Here is a 14526-nt window from a genome sequence, read left to right as displayed (position 1 = left end):
CCTCAGCCTTCCAAGTAGCTGGAACTACAGGCGCGTGCTACCACACCTGGCTAATTTTTGGATTTATTGTAGAGATGATGTCTCACCAAGTCACCCAGGCGGGTCTCGAACCTGCGGGCTCAGGCAGTCCACTTACCTCAGCCTCCCAAAGTGGGGGATTACAGGCTGAGCCACCAAGCCCGGCTTCCTTATATTTTTCTAATGTGTGAGTCACCAACATGCATTGCAGGTTCATTGATACATATTGTGCAATAGTCATTTGTTTGACGTCTTCCACCCAGTGTTTTTGTATTCAAACAGTCAATGCAGTCTTGTTTGCTTCCTCCCATATTAATAATATGTAATTTATTGTCCAGTCTGTTGTTCGAAGACAAAGTGGAAGTACACACTCGTGATTCCTGAAAACCACTTCTCAACTGATCAATTATATCTCAGTATATATTCCATCTCTTTATTTGCTTTTTCATACAATTTGAATGGAAAACTTCAAGGAAACATACATTTTAAAAAAATTTGCACTAGCATAAGTTTGTCCTGTATAATTACCAGCAATCTCTTTATGTTCCCTGAAAGAGGACATCAAGTAGTTTGCTAGGTTTATGATGTCCCCTCAGAGGAGACATCTGAGTGCAAAGGGCTAGTAATGTATAACTTCCATCTAATCATGAGAAAACATTGAACAAACCCAAATGGAGAGACAGTGTATAAGATGACTGACCAGTATTCTTCAAAAGTATCAAGGCCTTGAAAGACAGGTGGCCAGGTGTCTGTAGTTCCACCACTTTGGGAGGACAAGGTAGAAGGGTTGCTTGAGGTCAAGAGTATGAGACCAGTCTGGGCAACATAGTGAGACTTCATCTCTACAAAAAATTAAAAACCTAGTATGGTGGCTAACACCTGCAATCTCAGCACCTTGGAAGGCCGAGGCAGGAGGATTGTTTGAGCCCTGGAGTTCGAGACCAGCCTAAGTAACATAGTGAGACTTTGACTCTAAAAAACAAATGAAAAAATTAGCCAGGCATGGTGGCGTGCTCCTATAGTCCCAGTTATTTGGGATGCTGAGGCAGAAGGATTGCCCTAGCAATCGCCAAGTCTTAGGCTGCAGTGAGCCATGATTCATGGCAGTGCGCTCCAACCTGGGTGACAGAGTGAGACCTTGACTGAAAAAAAAAATTAGAATTAGGTGTGGCAGTGCATGTCTGTAGTTCCATCTACTCCAGTGGTCGAAGTGTGAGGATTGCTTGAGGAGTTGGAGTCTGCAGCAAGCTATGAATGAGCCATTGCACTCCAGCCTGGATGACAGAGTGAGACCCTATCTCTTAAAAAAAAAAAAAAACTGGGCATGGTGGCTGAATCCTGTAATTCCAGCACTTTGGGAGGCTGAGGTGAGAGGATTGCTTGAGTCAAGGGGTTCGAGACCATCCTAGGCAACTTGGCAAGACCTTGTCTCTACAATAAATCAAAAAATTAGCCAGACGTGGTAGTACGTGTGTGTAATTTCAGCTACTCAGAAGGTTGAGGTGGAAGGATCGCCTTAGCCCAGCACGTTAGGCTGTGGTGGCCGTGAGCATGCCACTGCACTCCAGCCTGGGTGACAGAGTGAGATTCCAACTCAAAAAAAAAAAAAAAAGATAGGAAAGCTGAGGAACCTTCAGAGATTGGAGGAAATTAAGGAGACACAATAACTGGTGTTGGGATCCTGGATGGGATCCTAGAACAGAAAAAGGTCATTGGTGGAAAAACTGGTAAAGTTTGCATACAGTCTCTATTTGTAACAATGTTAATTTCTTAGTTTTGATAAATGCCTGTGGTTATATAACATGTTAGCATAAGGGGAAGCTGAATATAGGGCATATGGGAACTCTGTACTATTTTTGCAACTAATCTGTAAGTCTAAAATAATCTTTAAAAAAAGGCAAAAAATTTACAGAATCCAAAAAAAGAAAGACACTGTGTGTTTCCTCCCTTCTGTTTCTGGACCTAAAAGCTCTTGCCAGTGTAAACCCCTGGAATGCTTCTGTCCCAGGCCAGTTTCTAAGTCACTCTTTGTTCCTATAGGCCTGGTTTACTTTCTTGTCTTTTCACTTCTACTAGTTTTTACTTCTTCTAAATAGGAATTATTCTTAGTATACTTATTCCTTCTTTTGTAAATATTCTAGGCGTTTTTCTTTTTAAAGAAATGCAAAACATCATACAATAAATTGTACAAGCTTTAAGTAAATAGCTTGCTGAATTTTACATATACTATACAGTGGGTCCTCTGTATCCATGGATTTTGCATCTGTGGATTCAGCCAACCTCAAATAGAAAATATTTGGAAAAAAAATTGTATCTGTACTGAATATATACAGTCTTCTTTTTTTTCTTGTCGTTAGTCCAATGATTAACAATCATTTGCATAATATTAGGTATTATAAATAATTTAGAGATGTTTTAAAATATAATATGCAAATACTATGCCATTTTATTTTATTTATTTATTTGAGTCAGAGTCTCAAGCTGAAGTGCAGCCTCGACCCCCTAGGCTCAGACGATCCTTCCGCCTCAGCCTTTCAAGTAGTAGAACTACAGGTGTGCGCCACTATGCCCAGCTAACTTTTTGATGTATTGTAGAGACGAGGGCTTGCCAAGTTGCCCAGGCTGGTCTCGATCCTCTGGGCTCAGGCAATCCTCTTGCCTCCGCCTCCCAAAGTTCTGGGATTACAGGTGTGAGCCACCACACCCATCCCTGTGCCATTTTATATTAGGGACTTGCATCTGGAAATTTTGGAGGTTCTGGAATCAGTGGAAACTGAACGATAGCTATACATACAAACACATGCTGTACATACAGACACACAAACATGTCACCACCACTAAGATCAAGATGCAAGACATTTCCAGCGTTTGGCAGTATTTCTTAACATTTACATACTCATTGAGAATCTGATAAAAATTACAATTCTTCTTCCCAGAAAGGTGCACACATATAGATAAGGTACAAAATTTTTCTCTATAATTTTGAGGGAGATGCAAGGACTTTTCAAAGCTTGTCTGTGGATTAACATGGGAGCGTATAGACTAAGGGATAAGAATGCATATGGATTCCATCTGTCCTAAACTACCAACAAGTGTAATACCATTGTGGGTAGGAGTAAAGAGATCAGCTGGGTTCATATTCAGGTTCCATCTCTTCCTAGCTTTGTGACCTTGGGTAAATCAGTTAAGTCAGTGCCTCAATTTTCTCATTTGTAGAATGGGAATAATAATATAGCAGTATCTACCTCAGAGAATTGTTATGAGGATTAAATGACTTATATATGTAAAGGACTTCAAATAGTACCTGGCATATGATAACGGTTATATAAGTTTTATCTGTTAGCAGTTCTTATTATTATCATTATCATTATTATTATTGAATTAGGGTCTCACTCTGTCGCCTAGGCTGGAGTGAGGTGCCATGATGACAGCTCACCACAGTCTCAACCTCCTGGGCTCAGGCAATCCTTCTGCTTCAGCCTCCCGAGTAGCTGGGACTACAGGCATGTGCCACCATGCCCAGCTAATTTTGTGATTTTTGCTAGAGACTATTGCCCAGGCTAGTCTTGAACTCTTGGGCTCAAGCAATCCTCCCACCAAAGTGCTGGGAATATAGGTGATGGCCACCATGCCCAGCCAGCAGTTATTTTTATTCTGTGTTAAACTCTACTCCTCATTTTCTGTGGTTCCTTCAGATGAAGCTTGAAAGCGCTTTCCTGGCAGTTGCATTAATCTGGGAAATGAAATGTTGCCATTCTTTGTGGCAAGCTCTCTGCTTTCTCCTTGGTTACCCTGTTTCTTCCTATAAGAAGATAGTTGGAGCACTTTCTCCATGGTAATAGCAAAAAGGACGCTACCTTCTCTTTCCCAATGCCCTGCTGCTGACACCCACACAAAACTCTTCCAGAAAAGGCTAAGCTGTGGCTACTCAACCTGTCCCTGCCTCAGAGTCTCTCTCTTTTTTTTTTTTCTGAGTCTCACTGTCACCCAGGCTGGAGTGCAGTGGCACACTCATGACCACTGTAACCTCAACCTGCTGGGCTCAGGCGATTCTTCTGTCTTGGCCTACCAAGTAGCCTTCCCGAGTAACTGGGAACTACAGGCGCGCATCACCACACCCCACTAATTTTTTGATTTATTGTAGAGACAAGGTCTCACCAGGTTGCCCAGGCTGGTCTCAAACCCCTGGGCTCAGGCAGTCCTCTTGCCTTTGCCTTCCAAAGTGCTGGGATTACAGGTGTGAGTCGCTGCACCTGGCTGAAGTCTCTTTCTTTTCTTTTCTTTTCTTTTTTCGCCCAGGCTGGTGTGCAGTGGCATGCTCACAGCCACCCCAGCATCGATCGACTGGGCTCAGGCAATCCTTCCGTCTCAGTCTTCCAAGTAGCTGAAACTATAGGCATGTGCTACCACACCCGGCGAATTTTTTGATTTATTGTAGAGATGAGGTCTTGCCAAGTTGCCCAGGCTGTACACGAACCCGTGGGCTCAGGCAATCCCCTTACCTTGGCCTCCCAAAGTGCTGGGATTACAGACGAGCCACTACGCACGGCCTAGAGTCTCTTTCTTGAAGGTATACGGGGGTTGATGGTGAGCAGATGATAAAATAGGAAAAGAATATTGACGTCAGGGTTCAGTAGCAGGGAGGGAGGGGAGCTTTTTTGGAGGCTGGGTGGAAACAGTTGATCATAAGACTGGGGTTCGACTTTTATGTTAAAATCCATACTTGGAGACAACAAATACAATGTAAATATATTTTTATACCAATATCATGTATAACTTGGTTCATTTGTAGTTTATTTGAAAAAGTATTGGTCAGATCGTTAAATCTGTTCAAGTCATCAGAAGTGGTTGTTCTTTTCCAGTGCGATGTATGATGTATGGCTTTGGAGATGACCAGAATCCTTATACTGAGTCAGTGGATATTCTTGAAGACCTTGTCATAGAGTTCATCACTGAGATGGTAAGGTTCTTTTGTAATTGGTCTTAGTTAATTGAAGAATAGATTTGGAATTCTGGGCTTTAATTAATTAATTAATTTTTTGGAGTTGGAGTCTCACTTCGTCACCCAGACTAGAGTGCAGATGGACTTTAGATAATACTAAGACTTTTGGTATCCTTTTGAAATAAGCTAACCATTTGAGTGCTTGCTTGTGGAAGTTACTGGTTACTATTTATCACTGGAGGGGTGGAGATTTTATATATATAGTCTATCTCCTCTTCCTGAATTTTATTTATAAATATGTGATTTTCAAATCCTTGAATAAAAATAAAAACTGTTACCCGTAATGTCATTATCCAACATAGTTTTTATTTTTTCTTTCCTCTTCCAGTATTTATTTAAAGGTATAGGCCATTGCTCTGCTAAGCTGTGGTCTGACCATGTGGCTCCTTGAGCTATGGTTGCCATGTTTTCTTAGCTTTGGCCTCTTCTCCTATATTGGAGAGGTAAATCGTGTCTGTCTGTCTTTCTCTGTCTCATTTACTTTCTAAATAAACTTTATTTTCTAATTTTAAAAATGGTATATAATGTTTTACATAGTAGTGATCATGGTAACATTGTTTTTACTCAAAGTTTTATAATACATATTTGTTGTATTCTAATCATAATTTTAGTAGCTATCTAAAATTAACTCTGATTTTTTTCTAATTTACTTAACCATATCCTTATTATATACGTTATTTACAGGTTTAATTTTTTATCTGAATAGTTAACATCAAATGTCCATATTCATGACATTTCCCTCCTCCCTTGTTTTGGATGTATTCGCAGGCATGGGATTACTGTGGTTGTGTGTAGTTCTTATGAATTTTCACCTTGCGTTTTAGATTATTTTCCTTGCTACAGAATAGAAGTAAAATTATTGGATCAGAGAATATGATGCATTTTTAAAATCTTAGGCCAGGTGTGGTGGCTCAAGCTTGTAATCCCAACACTTTGGGATGCCAAGGCAAGAGGATTGCCTGAGCTCAGGGGTTCGAGACCAGCCTGGGCCACTTGGTGAGACCTTGTCTCTACAATAAATCAAAAAATGAGCCAGCTGTGGTAGCGCGCTCCTACAGTTCCAGCTACTTGAAAGGCTGAGGCGGAAGGATTACCTGAGTCCAGGTCGAGGCTGCGGTGGCCATGAGTGTGCCACTGCGCTCCAGCCTGGGTGACAGAGTGAGACTTCGACTCAAAAAAAAAAACTTTTTCCTATTTATAAAAGTATTTCATATTGACTCATATAATTTAGAAAGTATGAAAAGGCATAGAGAAGAAAAAATCTATGATACTTCCTTTTAAAGACAACTAGTACCTATGTTTTGGTAAATACCTTTTTGCACATATCTTTAAACTTTTTATAAAATTGGAATCATACAGCACACACAGTCTTAGACCCTGCTTTTTCCCTGAGATATGTCTGGGACATGTCCCCCATGTCATTGCATAGTACTCTAATATTTTTGATGGTTTCATAATATTGATTGAATGGATGTACTCAGATTTATTTACTCAATACCTTATTGTTTTTTGTTTAATTTTTTTTTTTTGAGTCAAAGTCTCACTCTGTCACCCAGGCTAAAGTGCAGTGCCACACTCACGGCCACTGTAGCCTCAACCTGTTGAACTCAGGCAATCTTTCTGCCTCAGCCTTCCAAGTAACTGGAACTATAGGCACGTGCTACCATACCCAGCTAATTTTTTTATGTATTGTAGAGGTGAGATCTCACCAAGTTGCCCAGGCTGGTCTCTAACCTTTGGGCTCAGGCAATCCTCTCACCTTGGCCTCCTAAAGTGCTGGAATTACAGGCATGAGCCACAGCACCCGGCTAATATCTTATTGTTAAATACTTAGTTTCTATTTTTTTTAGTCATTAGAAATAAGCTATGATAAATGTTTTTGCACAGGATGTGTATACAATAATAGAGGATGAGGCTTGTTTATTTGATTTTTAGAAAACCCATGGACAGCCGGGCTTGGTGGCTCAGCCTGTAATCCTGCGCCTTTGGGAGGCTGAGGTGAGTGGATTGCCTGAGCCCGCGGGTTCAAGACCTGCCTGGGCAGGCGAGACCTCATCTCTACAATAAATCAAAAAAGTAGCCGGGCGTGGTAGTGCGCACCTATAATTCCGGCTACTTGGAAGACTGAGGTGGAAGGATTGCCGGAGCCCAGGAAATCGAGGCTGTGGTGGCCAGGAGTGGCCACTGCACTCTAGTCTGGGCGACAGAGTGAGATTCCAACTCAAAAAAAGAGAAAACCCACAGATATTTATTGGCTATTGAGATGGAGAAGGACTCAAATCATAAATGAAGTGGGTGGTTACAAAGAAATTATAAAATTATTTTATACAAATGAAGACAGAAAACAAAAAAAGAACAATAAATTTGATAGTTGTAATGTCCTTAATGTTTTTTTAAAGTGCTTATAAAGCATAAAGAGAAACGTTGCTAATAACCCAGCAGAAAATGGCCAAAGGACATGAATAGGAAGTTCACAAATGTGAATAGCTATAATATATAGAAGAGAAAATCTTCAGCCTCACTGGCACTTAATAAATGCATATCAAAACAGTAAAATATTAGATTTCTAAAATTGAATTTAAATATGCTTCTTTGTAATAGACTCACAAGGCAATGTCAATTGGAAGACAAGGTAGAGTACAAGTTGAAGATATCGTCTTTTTGATTCGAAAGGACCCAAGGAAGTTTGCCAGAGTTAAGGACTTGCTTACTATGAATGAAGAATTGAAACGAGCTCGCAAAGCATTTGACGAAGCAAACTATGGATCGTGACACCTTTTGTACTTTCTGAAACTTCATTATATTCTAGAAAAAACATAATTGTAAATTTTCTACAGTAAGTTCCTGATGTTTTGCTGTGTCAGTGAAAGAGAAACACAAAGTTCTCAGCCTTAATTTCTATGCCTTTGATTTTAGAGTGATACTGCGCCTTTAATTGCCTGCCTTCATATGACCATACTTGAATTACTTACTGGGTTTTAATGACCACACGTACCAACCATGCAGTTCCTTCAGACTTTTCACTATCTAAATAATGAAATACTGTGACAACTATGTTTGTGCCATTGTAAGCTATATATATTGTAGCTTTTTGCTATGTGAAATCTAAATGGCATTTTTGACTCTGAAAGCTGAGACGTGTTTCATGTATTCTGCAGTTTGTAGACAACGTAGTTGAGAGATTATTTAAGATAGTAAACTGATTTGTGTGTGTGTTTTTTTAAGGAGATTATATAGGAAAGTACAGTTTTTATAAGAATGTTTATCTGTCTTAAAAGATAATTTGTTTTAATATTATTTTCTTTAGATAACAAGAGTGATTTTTTTTTTTTTTAAGAAACTAAATTTTTATGTGAATGCTGCCATGTTGGAAGGCTTGATTTAAACCTTTTTGGGCTATTCTGGGTACAGTGGCTTATACCTGTAATCCCAGCACTTTGGGTGGCAGAGGTGAGAGGATTACCTGAGTCCAGGGGTTCGAGACCAGCCTGGGCAACTTGGTGAGACCTCATTTCTACAATAAACCAAGAAAAATCAGCCGAGTTTGGTGGCATGCACCTGTAGTTCCAGCTACTTAGAAGGCAGAGGCGGAAGGATCACCTGAGACCAGCAGGTCGAGACTACAGTGGCCTTGAGCGTGCCACTGCACTCCAGCCTGGGCGACAGAGTGAGACTGACTCAAAAAAACCAAACAAAACAAAAATTATGACTTATCACATAATGCTTGTTAAGTTTTTAGAACTCATTTTGCCAGGGCAGATTAAAGCTTCTAAAAATAAATATTTTCAGTAGCAGGAATGGCATTGCTTAAAGAGCTGATGTCAGGGTAAGCATCTGGGTCATGTTTTATGAACTATGTGCAAGGACTTGTTCATCGTGGGAACGTGTGCTGAACTAAAACTGTAGCTATGGAAACCACTTTTGTAGTTCAGGATATACAGGTTTTGTGTATATGTAGTCTCTTGTATTAAGTTATTATTGCACTTAGCTTAAAATAAGGATTAAATTGCATTTAAATAGATCATGAATGTTACTCTTTATGAAACTGAACTTTTTGTGTGCTGCTTATAAACATTATAAATCAGTACTAGGGAAAATTTTACTTTCTTAACCCTATTGATACAAGGAATAAAGTATGCAAAATTAAGCAGGTTAATGCTTGGATTTGACTGTGATTTATAACCGTTTTTCCCCTTCCAGAATATTATGCCCATTACTAGTAATATAATTCTAGTATATTTAGCTCACTAAAATATTTTTCTTCTTGTACTTGTAATGCACCTGACTTGATACAGTAATGAAATTCAATGCATGTCTGGGTTGATCTTTTCGTTACTTAGGAAAGCAAAACCAGTTGAAAAGTTACCCTAGTCTAGGGCAACCCCTTCAGGTCCCCTCCCACTGTGGGAACTTTTCTATCCTCTCAATAAATCCTACTTTCTAAAAAAAAGAAAAGAAAAATTACCCTAGTCTAAACTAAGATCAAGAATGGCAAAAAAAAAAAAAAAAAAGGCTAGGTGTGGGGGGTAAGCCTGTAATCCCAGCAGTTTGGGAGGAAGAGGTGGGAGGATTACTTAAGCCCAGGAGTTCCAGGACCAGCCTAGGCAACATAGCAAGACCTTGTCTCTACAAAAAAAAAAAAAAAAAAAATTAGCCAGGGATGATGGCACATGCCTGTAATCCCAGCTGTTCAGGAGGTTGAGGGGGAAGGATCCTGGAGTTTGAGGCTGTGGCGAGCTGTGATCCTGCCACCACTCCAGCCTGGGTGACAGACCCTGACCCCCAAAAGATAAAGACTTGAAGTAGGAGTGGGAACTGGGAGCTGGATATTGCTATTAGCAAAAAGGAGAAAGGGATGCTGGGCAGACTGGATTCATGAGCTTACTAACTTTGAATTCTGATGATAAGGCAGCATGACTGTCTTCCAGTATCTACAACTGTTCTGTGTAATGTAGTCACTAGCCACATGCAGCAATGTACATTTATTTTTATTTCTTATTATTTTTTGAGTCGGGGTCTCACTCTGTCTCCCAGGCTGGAGTATAGTGGCGTAATCATGGCTCACTGCAGCCTTGAACTCGTGGGCTTAGCCTCCCAAGCAGCTGGGACTACAGGCAGGCACCACATACCTGGGTAATTAAAACAATTTTTTTTTGTAGAGACAAAGGCTTGCTGTGTTGCTGAGACAGGCCTGAAACTCCTGGTCTCCAGCAATCCTCTTGCTTCGACCTCCCAAAGTGCTGGGACTACAGGCATGAGCCACCAGGCTACACTTAAAATTAAAGTAAAAATTCAGTTCTTTACTTGCACTTGCTATATTTCAGTTGCTCAATAGTCTCATAGCTTGTGACTACAGCATTGGACAGTGCTGATGTAGAATATTTCCATCACAGAAAAGTCTTGGCTAGTGCTGACCTGGAGTGTCTAGGTGCACTCTCCTAAGTGAATTAACTTTCTTTTTAAACTTGGTATAGAAATCTCAAGCATACGCAGTAACAGAATTATGTGATGAGCCCCTGGCTTCAACTTTTTTCCGATTTGTCTTATCTATTCCCCTACCTTATTTTTTTTAGGAGGAGCAGTATTATTTTAAAGCAAATCCCAGTCGTCATTGTATCGTTTCATCTATAAATACTTCGGAATGTATTTCTAGCAAAAACAAAAAGTTTAAAAAGGTAGCCCAAATACTATTAATCATGTCCTATCAAAAATGAACACTAATTTCTTAATATTCCATCTAATACCCAATCCTTGTTTAAATCTTCTGATTTGTCTTAGCATATCTTTTGCGTGTATTAGTTTTCATTTTTTTATTTTCATTTATTTTCATTAGTTGGAGTCTCACTCTGTAACCCAGGCTGGAGTGCAGTGGCACGCTTACAGCCACCGCAGCCTCGATCTGCTGGGCTCAGGCGATCCTTCCACCTCTGCCTTCCGAGTAGCTGAAATTACAGGCACACACCACCACACCTGTCTAATTTTTTAATTTATTGTAGAGGTGAGGTCTCACCAAGTTGTCCAGGCTGGTTTCGATCCCATGGATTCAGACAATCCTCTCACCCCGGCTTCCCAAAGTGCTGGGATTATAGGCTTGAGCTACCGTGCCCGGCCATGTATTAGTTTTCTATTGCTGCTGTAACAAATTACTCCTCATGTAGTGACTCAACACAATGTATTATCTAACCAGTTCTCTAAGAAGTTTGACCCTAGCTTCACTGGGCTAAAATCAAGGTGGTGGCACAGTTGGTTCCTTTCTGGATGTTCTAGGGGAGAACCTGTTTACTTGCCTTTTCCAGCGTCTAGAACTCCTTTTTTTTTTTTGAGTTGGAGTCTCACTCTGTCGCCCAGACTGGCGTGCAGTGGCCGCTCCCGGCCACCGCAGCCTCAACCTGCTGGGCTCCAGCGATCCTTCTGCCTCAGCCTTCCAAGTAGCTGGAACTATAGGCGTGCGCTACCACACCTGGCTAATTTTTGATTTATTGTAGAGATGAGGTCTCGCCAAGTTGCCCAGGCGGGTCTTGAACCTGCAGGCTCAGGCAATCCACTCACCTCAGCCTCCCAAGGCGCAGGATTACAGGCTGAGCCACCGAGCCCGGCTTAGAGCTCCTTTTCTTACTTAGCTCATGGTTCCCATCTTCAAAGCTAGCAGTGTTGCTTCTCTCTGACCCTTCTATAATCATGTCACCCTGTGACACCAGCTGGTAAGGATTCTCTGTGATTATATTGGACTCACCTGGATAACCCAGAATACTCACCCCTTTTGAAGGGCCTTAATCACACCAGCAGAGTTTCTTTTACCATGTCAAGTAACATATTCACATATTCATGGGTTCTGGGTGTTAGGATGTGGACTTTTTTTTTTGAGACACTCTGCACTCTTGTCACCCTGCACAGCTGGAGTGCAGTGGTGCGATCATAGCTCACTGCAGCCTCTAACTTCTGGGCTCAAGCCATCCTTCTGCCTCAGCCTGCTGTGTAGCTGGGACTACAGGCGCATGCCACCACACCCGGCTAAAGGATGTAGACAGCTCTGAGGTGCTATTATTCTGCCTCTTACAATTTGTTTGAAATAGGGACTAAACAAAGTGTCACCCACTGCAATTTCTTTTAATCAATAGTTCCCTCCCCACTTTGTTTAACTGAAGCTCTCTCTAGAAAATTTATGACTTTTATTTTTATTTTTTTACAAACTCTTCCTGAGGGCTTAATACCTTTTATTTTTTAGCTGGCATGGATTTTTTTTTTTTTTTTTTTTGAGTTGGAGTCTCACTCTGTCACCCAGACTGGAGTGCAGTGGCCGCTCCTGGCCACCGCGGCCTCAACCTGCTGGGCTCCGGCGATCCTTCTGCCTCAGCCTTCCAAGTAGCTAGAACTATGGGCACGTGCTACCACGCCCGGCTAATTTTTGATTTATTGTAGAGATGAGGTCTCACTGCCCAGGCGGGTCTCGAACCCGCGGGCTCAGGCAATCCATTCACTTCAGCCTCCCAAAGGCGCAGGATTACAGGCTGAGCCACTGAGCCCAGCTGGCATGCATATTAGATGCTTGCTATTAGATGCTCAAACAGTGTATCTAGTATATACTGGGGATGCCAAAAATTGTATACATATTTTTTTCTCCACCACCCCTAAAAAATTTATACACATTTTAAGAGATGTTTTCAAGGCTTGGTGGCTCAACCTGTAATCCCACGCTTTGGGAGGCCGAAGTGAGTGGATTACCTGAGCCTGCGGGTTCGAGACCCGCCTGGGCAACTTGGTGAGTCCTCATCTCTACAATAAAAATCAAAAAATTAGCGGGCGTGGTAGCGTGCGCCTGTAGTTCCAGCTACTTGGAAGGCTGAGGCGGAAGGATCGCCGGAGCCCAGCAGGTCGAGGCTGCGGTGGCCGGGAACGGCCACTGCACTCCAATCTGGGCGACAGAGTGAGACTCCAACTCAAAAAAAAAAAAAAAAAGATGTTATCTGTGTCTTACTATTAGTTCGCTGTAATAAGAAGTGTCTGAATGCTGATGGTAACCACTTTGAGCACCTCTTGTATTTACAGAAGTCAAATGGGACTTGTATTCATCTTTTGTTATCAGTATATCTTAAGTATGACAATTTTGATAGTTTTTCCTTTCTTAAAATGTATATACATTTTTTGGCACCCTCTGTATCTATGATTGTACTCGAAACTGTTAGCTTTACTATGTTTAAATTGGTGTTCTTGAGTAAAAACTATAATATTAATTCTAAGTGTAGACATTTTGTTTTATTTTTTTATTTTTTATTTTTATTTTTTGAGTTGGAGTCTCACTCTGTCACCCAGACTGGAGTGCAGTGGCCATTCCTGGCCACCGCAACCTCGACCTGCTGGGCTCCGGCGATCCTTCTGCCTCAGCCTTCCAAGTAGCCGGAACTACAGGCGCGCGCTACCACGCCCAGCTAATTTTTTGATTTATTGTAGAGATGAGGTCTCGCCAAGTTGCCCAGGCGGGTCTCGAACCCGCGGGCTCAGGCAATCCACTCACCTCAGCCTCCCAAAGACGCGGGATTACAGGCTGAGCCACTGAGCCCGGCAAGTTTAGACATTTTAAAATGGAGGGGATCATTTGCTTGGCCTCTCATCAATGGCCAGGCATGTTGCTTGGAGAGTCATTTGGCCATGTTCCAAGAGGCCTCAGGTGGTTGCCTTACTTGGGCGGATATGCTGTAGTCCAGAGTTTGATCTGCAGTATTGTAGCTCAGAAAGTGATTCCATCAACAAATGGAGAGCACACCCATCTCTCTGGTGGACTCATAGATACCAGGCTTGGCCAGGTGCAGTGGCTCACACATATAATCCCAGAACTTTGGGAGGCTGAGGTGAGAGGATTGCCTCAGCCCATGGGTTTGAGACCAGCCTGGGCAGCTTGGCGAGACCTCATCTCTACAATAAATAAAATTAGCCAGGCATGGTGGCACATGCCTGTAGTTACAGCTACTTGGGAGACTGAAGCAGAAGAATCGCCTGAGCCCTGCAGGTCGAGGCTGCCGATATACATAAGGTGCCACTGCACTCGAGCCTGGGCAAGAGTGAGACTTCAACTCAAAAAAAAAAGAAACCAGGCTCTTAAGACCAACATATGGGCTAGGCATGGTGGCTCAGCCTGTAATCTCAGCACTTTGGGAGGCCGAGGCAAGAGGATTGCCTGAGCCCGAGGGTTCGAGACCTTCCTGGACAACTTGGTGAGACCTTGTCTCTACAATAAATCACAAAAAACTAGCCGGGCGTGGTGGCATGCGTCTGTAGTTCCAGCTGCTTGGAAGGCTGAGCAGAAGGATCGCCTAAGCCCAGCCGGTCGAGACTGCAGTGACCAGGAACGTGCCACTGCACTCCAGCCTGGGCAACAAAAAGTAAGACTCCAACTCAAAAAAAAAAAAAAGACCAGCCGGGCTCGGTGGCTCAGCCTGTAATCCCAGCGTTTTGGGAGACCGAGGTGAGTGGATTGCCTGAGCCCACAGGTTCGAGACCTGCCTGGGCAA

At 42.1% G+C, this 14526-nt stretch overlaps 1 protein-coding gene across 1 annotated transcript; it reads left to right on the top strand.

Annotated features, from left to right (window-relative positions):
- Positions 1 to 4886: 4886 nt before the first annotated feature.
- Positions 4887 to 8487, top strand: TAF13 (TATA-box binding protein associated factor 13). The gene is made up of 2 exons (XM_008069661.1): positions 4887 to 4978; positions 7622 to 8487. Exons 1-2 carry the CDS (start codon positions 4889 to 4891, stop codon positions 7790 to 7792), a joined length of 261 nt encoding a protein of 86 aa, XP_008067852.1. The 5' UTR covers positions 4887 to 4888; the 3' UTR covers positions 7793 to 8487.
- Positions 8488 to 14526: the final 6039 nt, after the last annotated feature.

This window comes from Carlito syrichta, unplaced genomic scaffold (assembly GCF_000164805.1).
Source record: "Carlito syrichta isolate Samal-C Ts95f unplaced genomic scaffold, Tarsius_syrichta-2.0.1 Scaffold312159, whole genome shotgun sequence".
Taxonomy (NCBI): domain Eukaryota; kingdom Metazoa; phylum Chordata; class Mammalia; order Primates; family Tarsiidae; genus Carlito; species Carlito syrichta.
Note: the sequence above shows the minus strand (reverse complement) of the source record. Positions and strands in the feature narration are given on the sequence as shown.

What these genes read in the sequence shown, in the direction of transcription:
- TAF13 (XM_008069661.1), top strand. Translation starts at nt 4,889, where the DNA reads ATGATGTATGGCTTTGGAGATGACCAGAATCCTTATACTGAGTCAGTG. An exon ending in TAGAGTTCATCACTGAGATG is followed by an intron (nt 4,979 to 7,621) that starts GTAAGGTTCTTT and finishes TCTTTGTAATAG; the next exon opens with ACTCACAAGGCAATGTCAAT.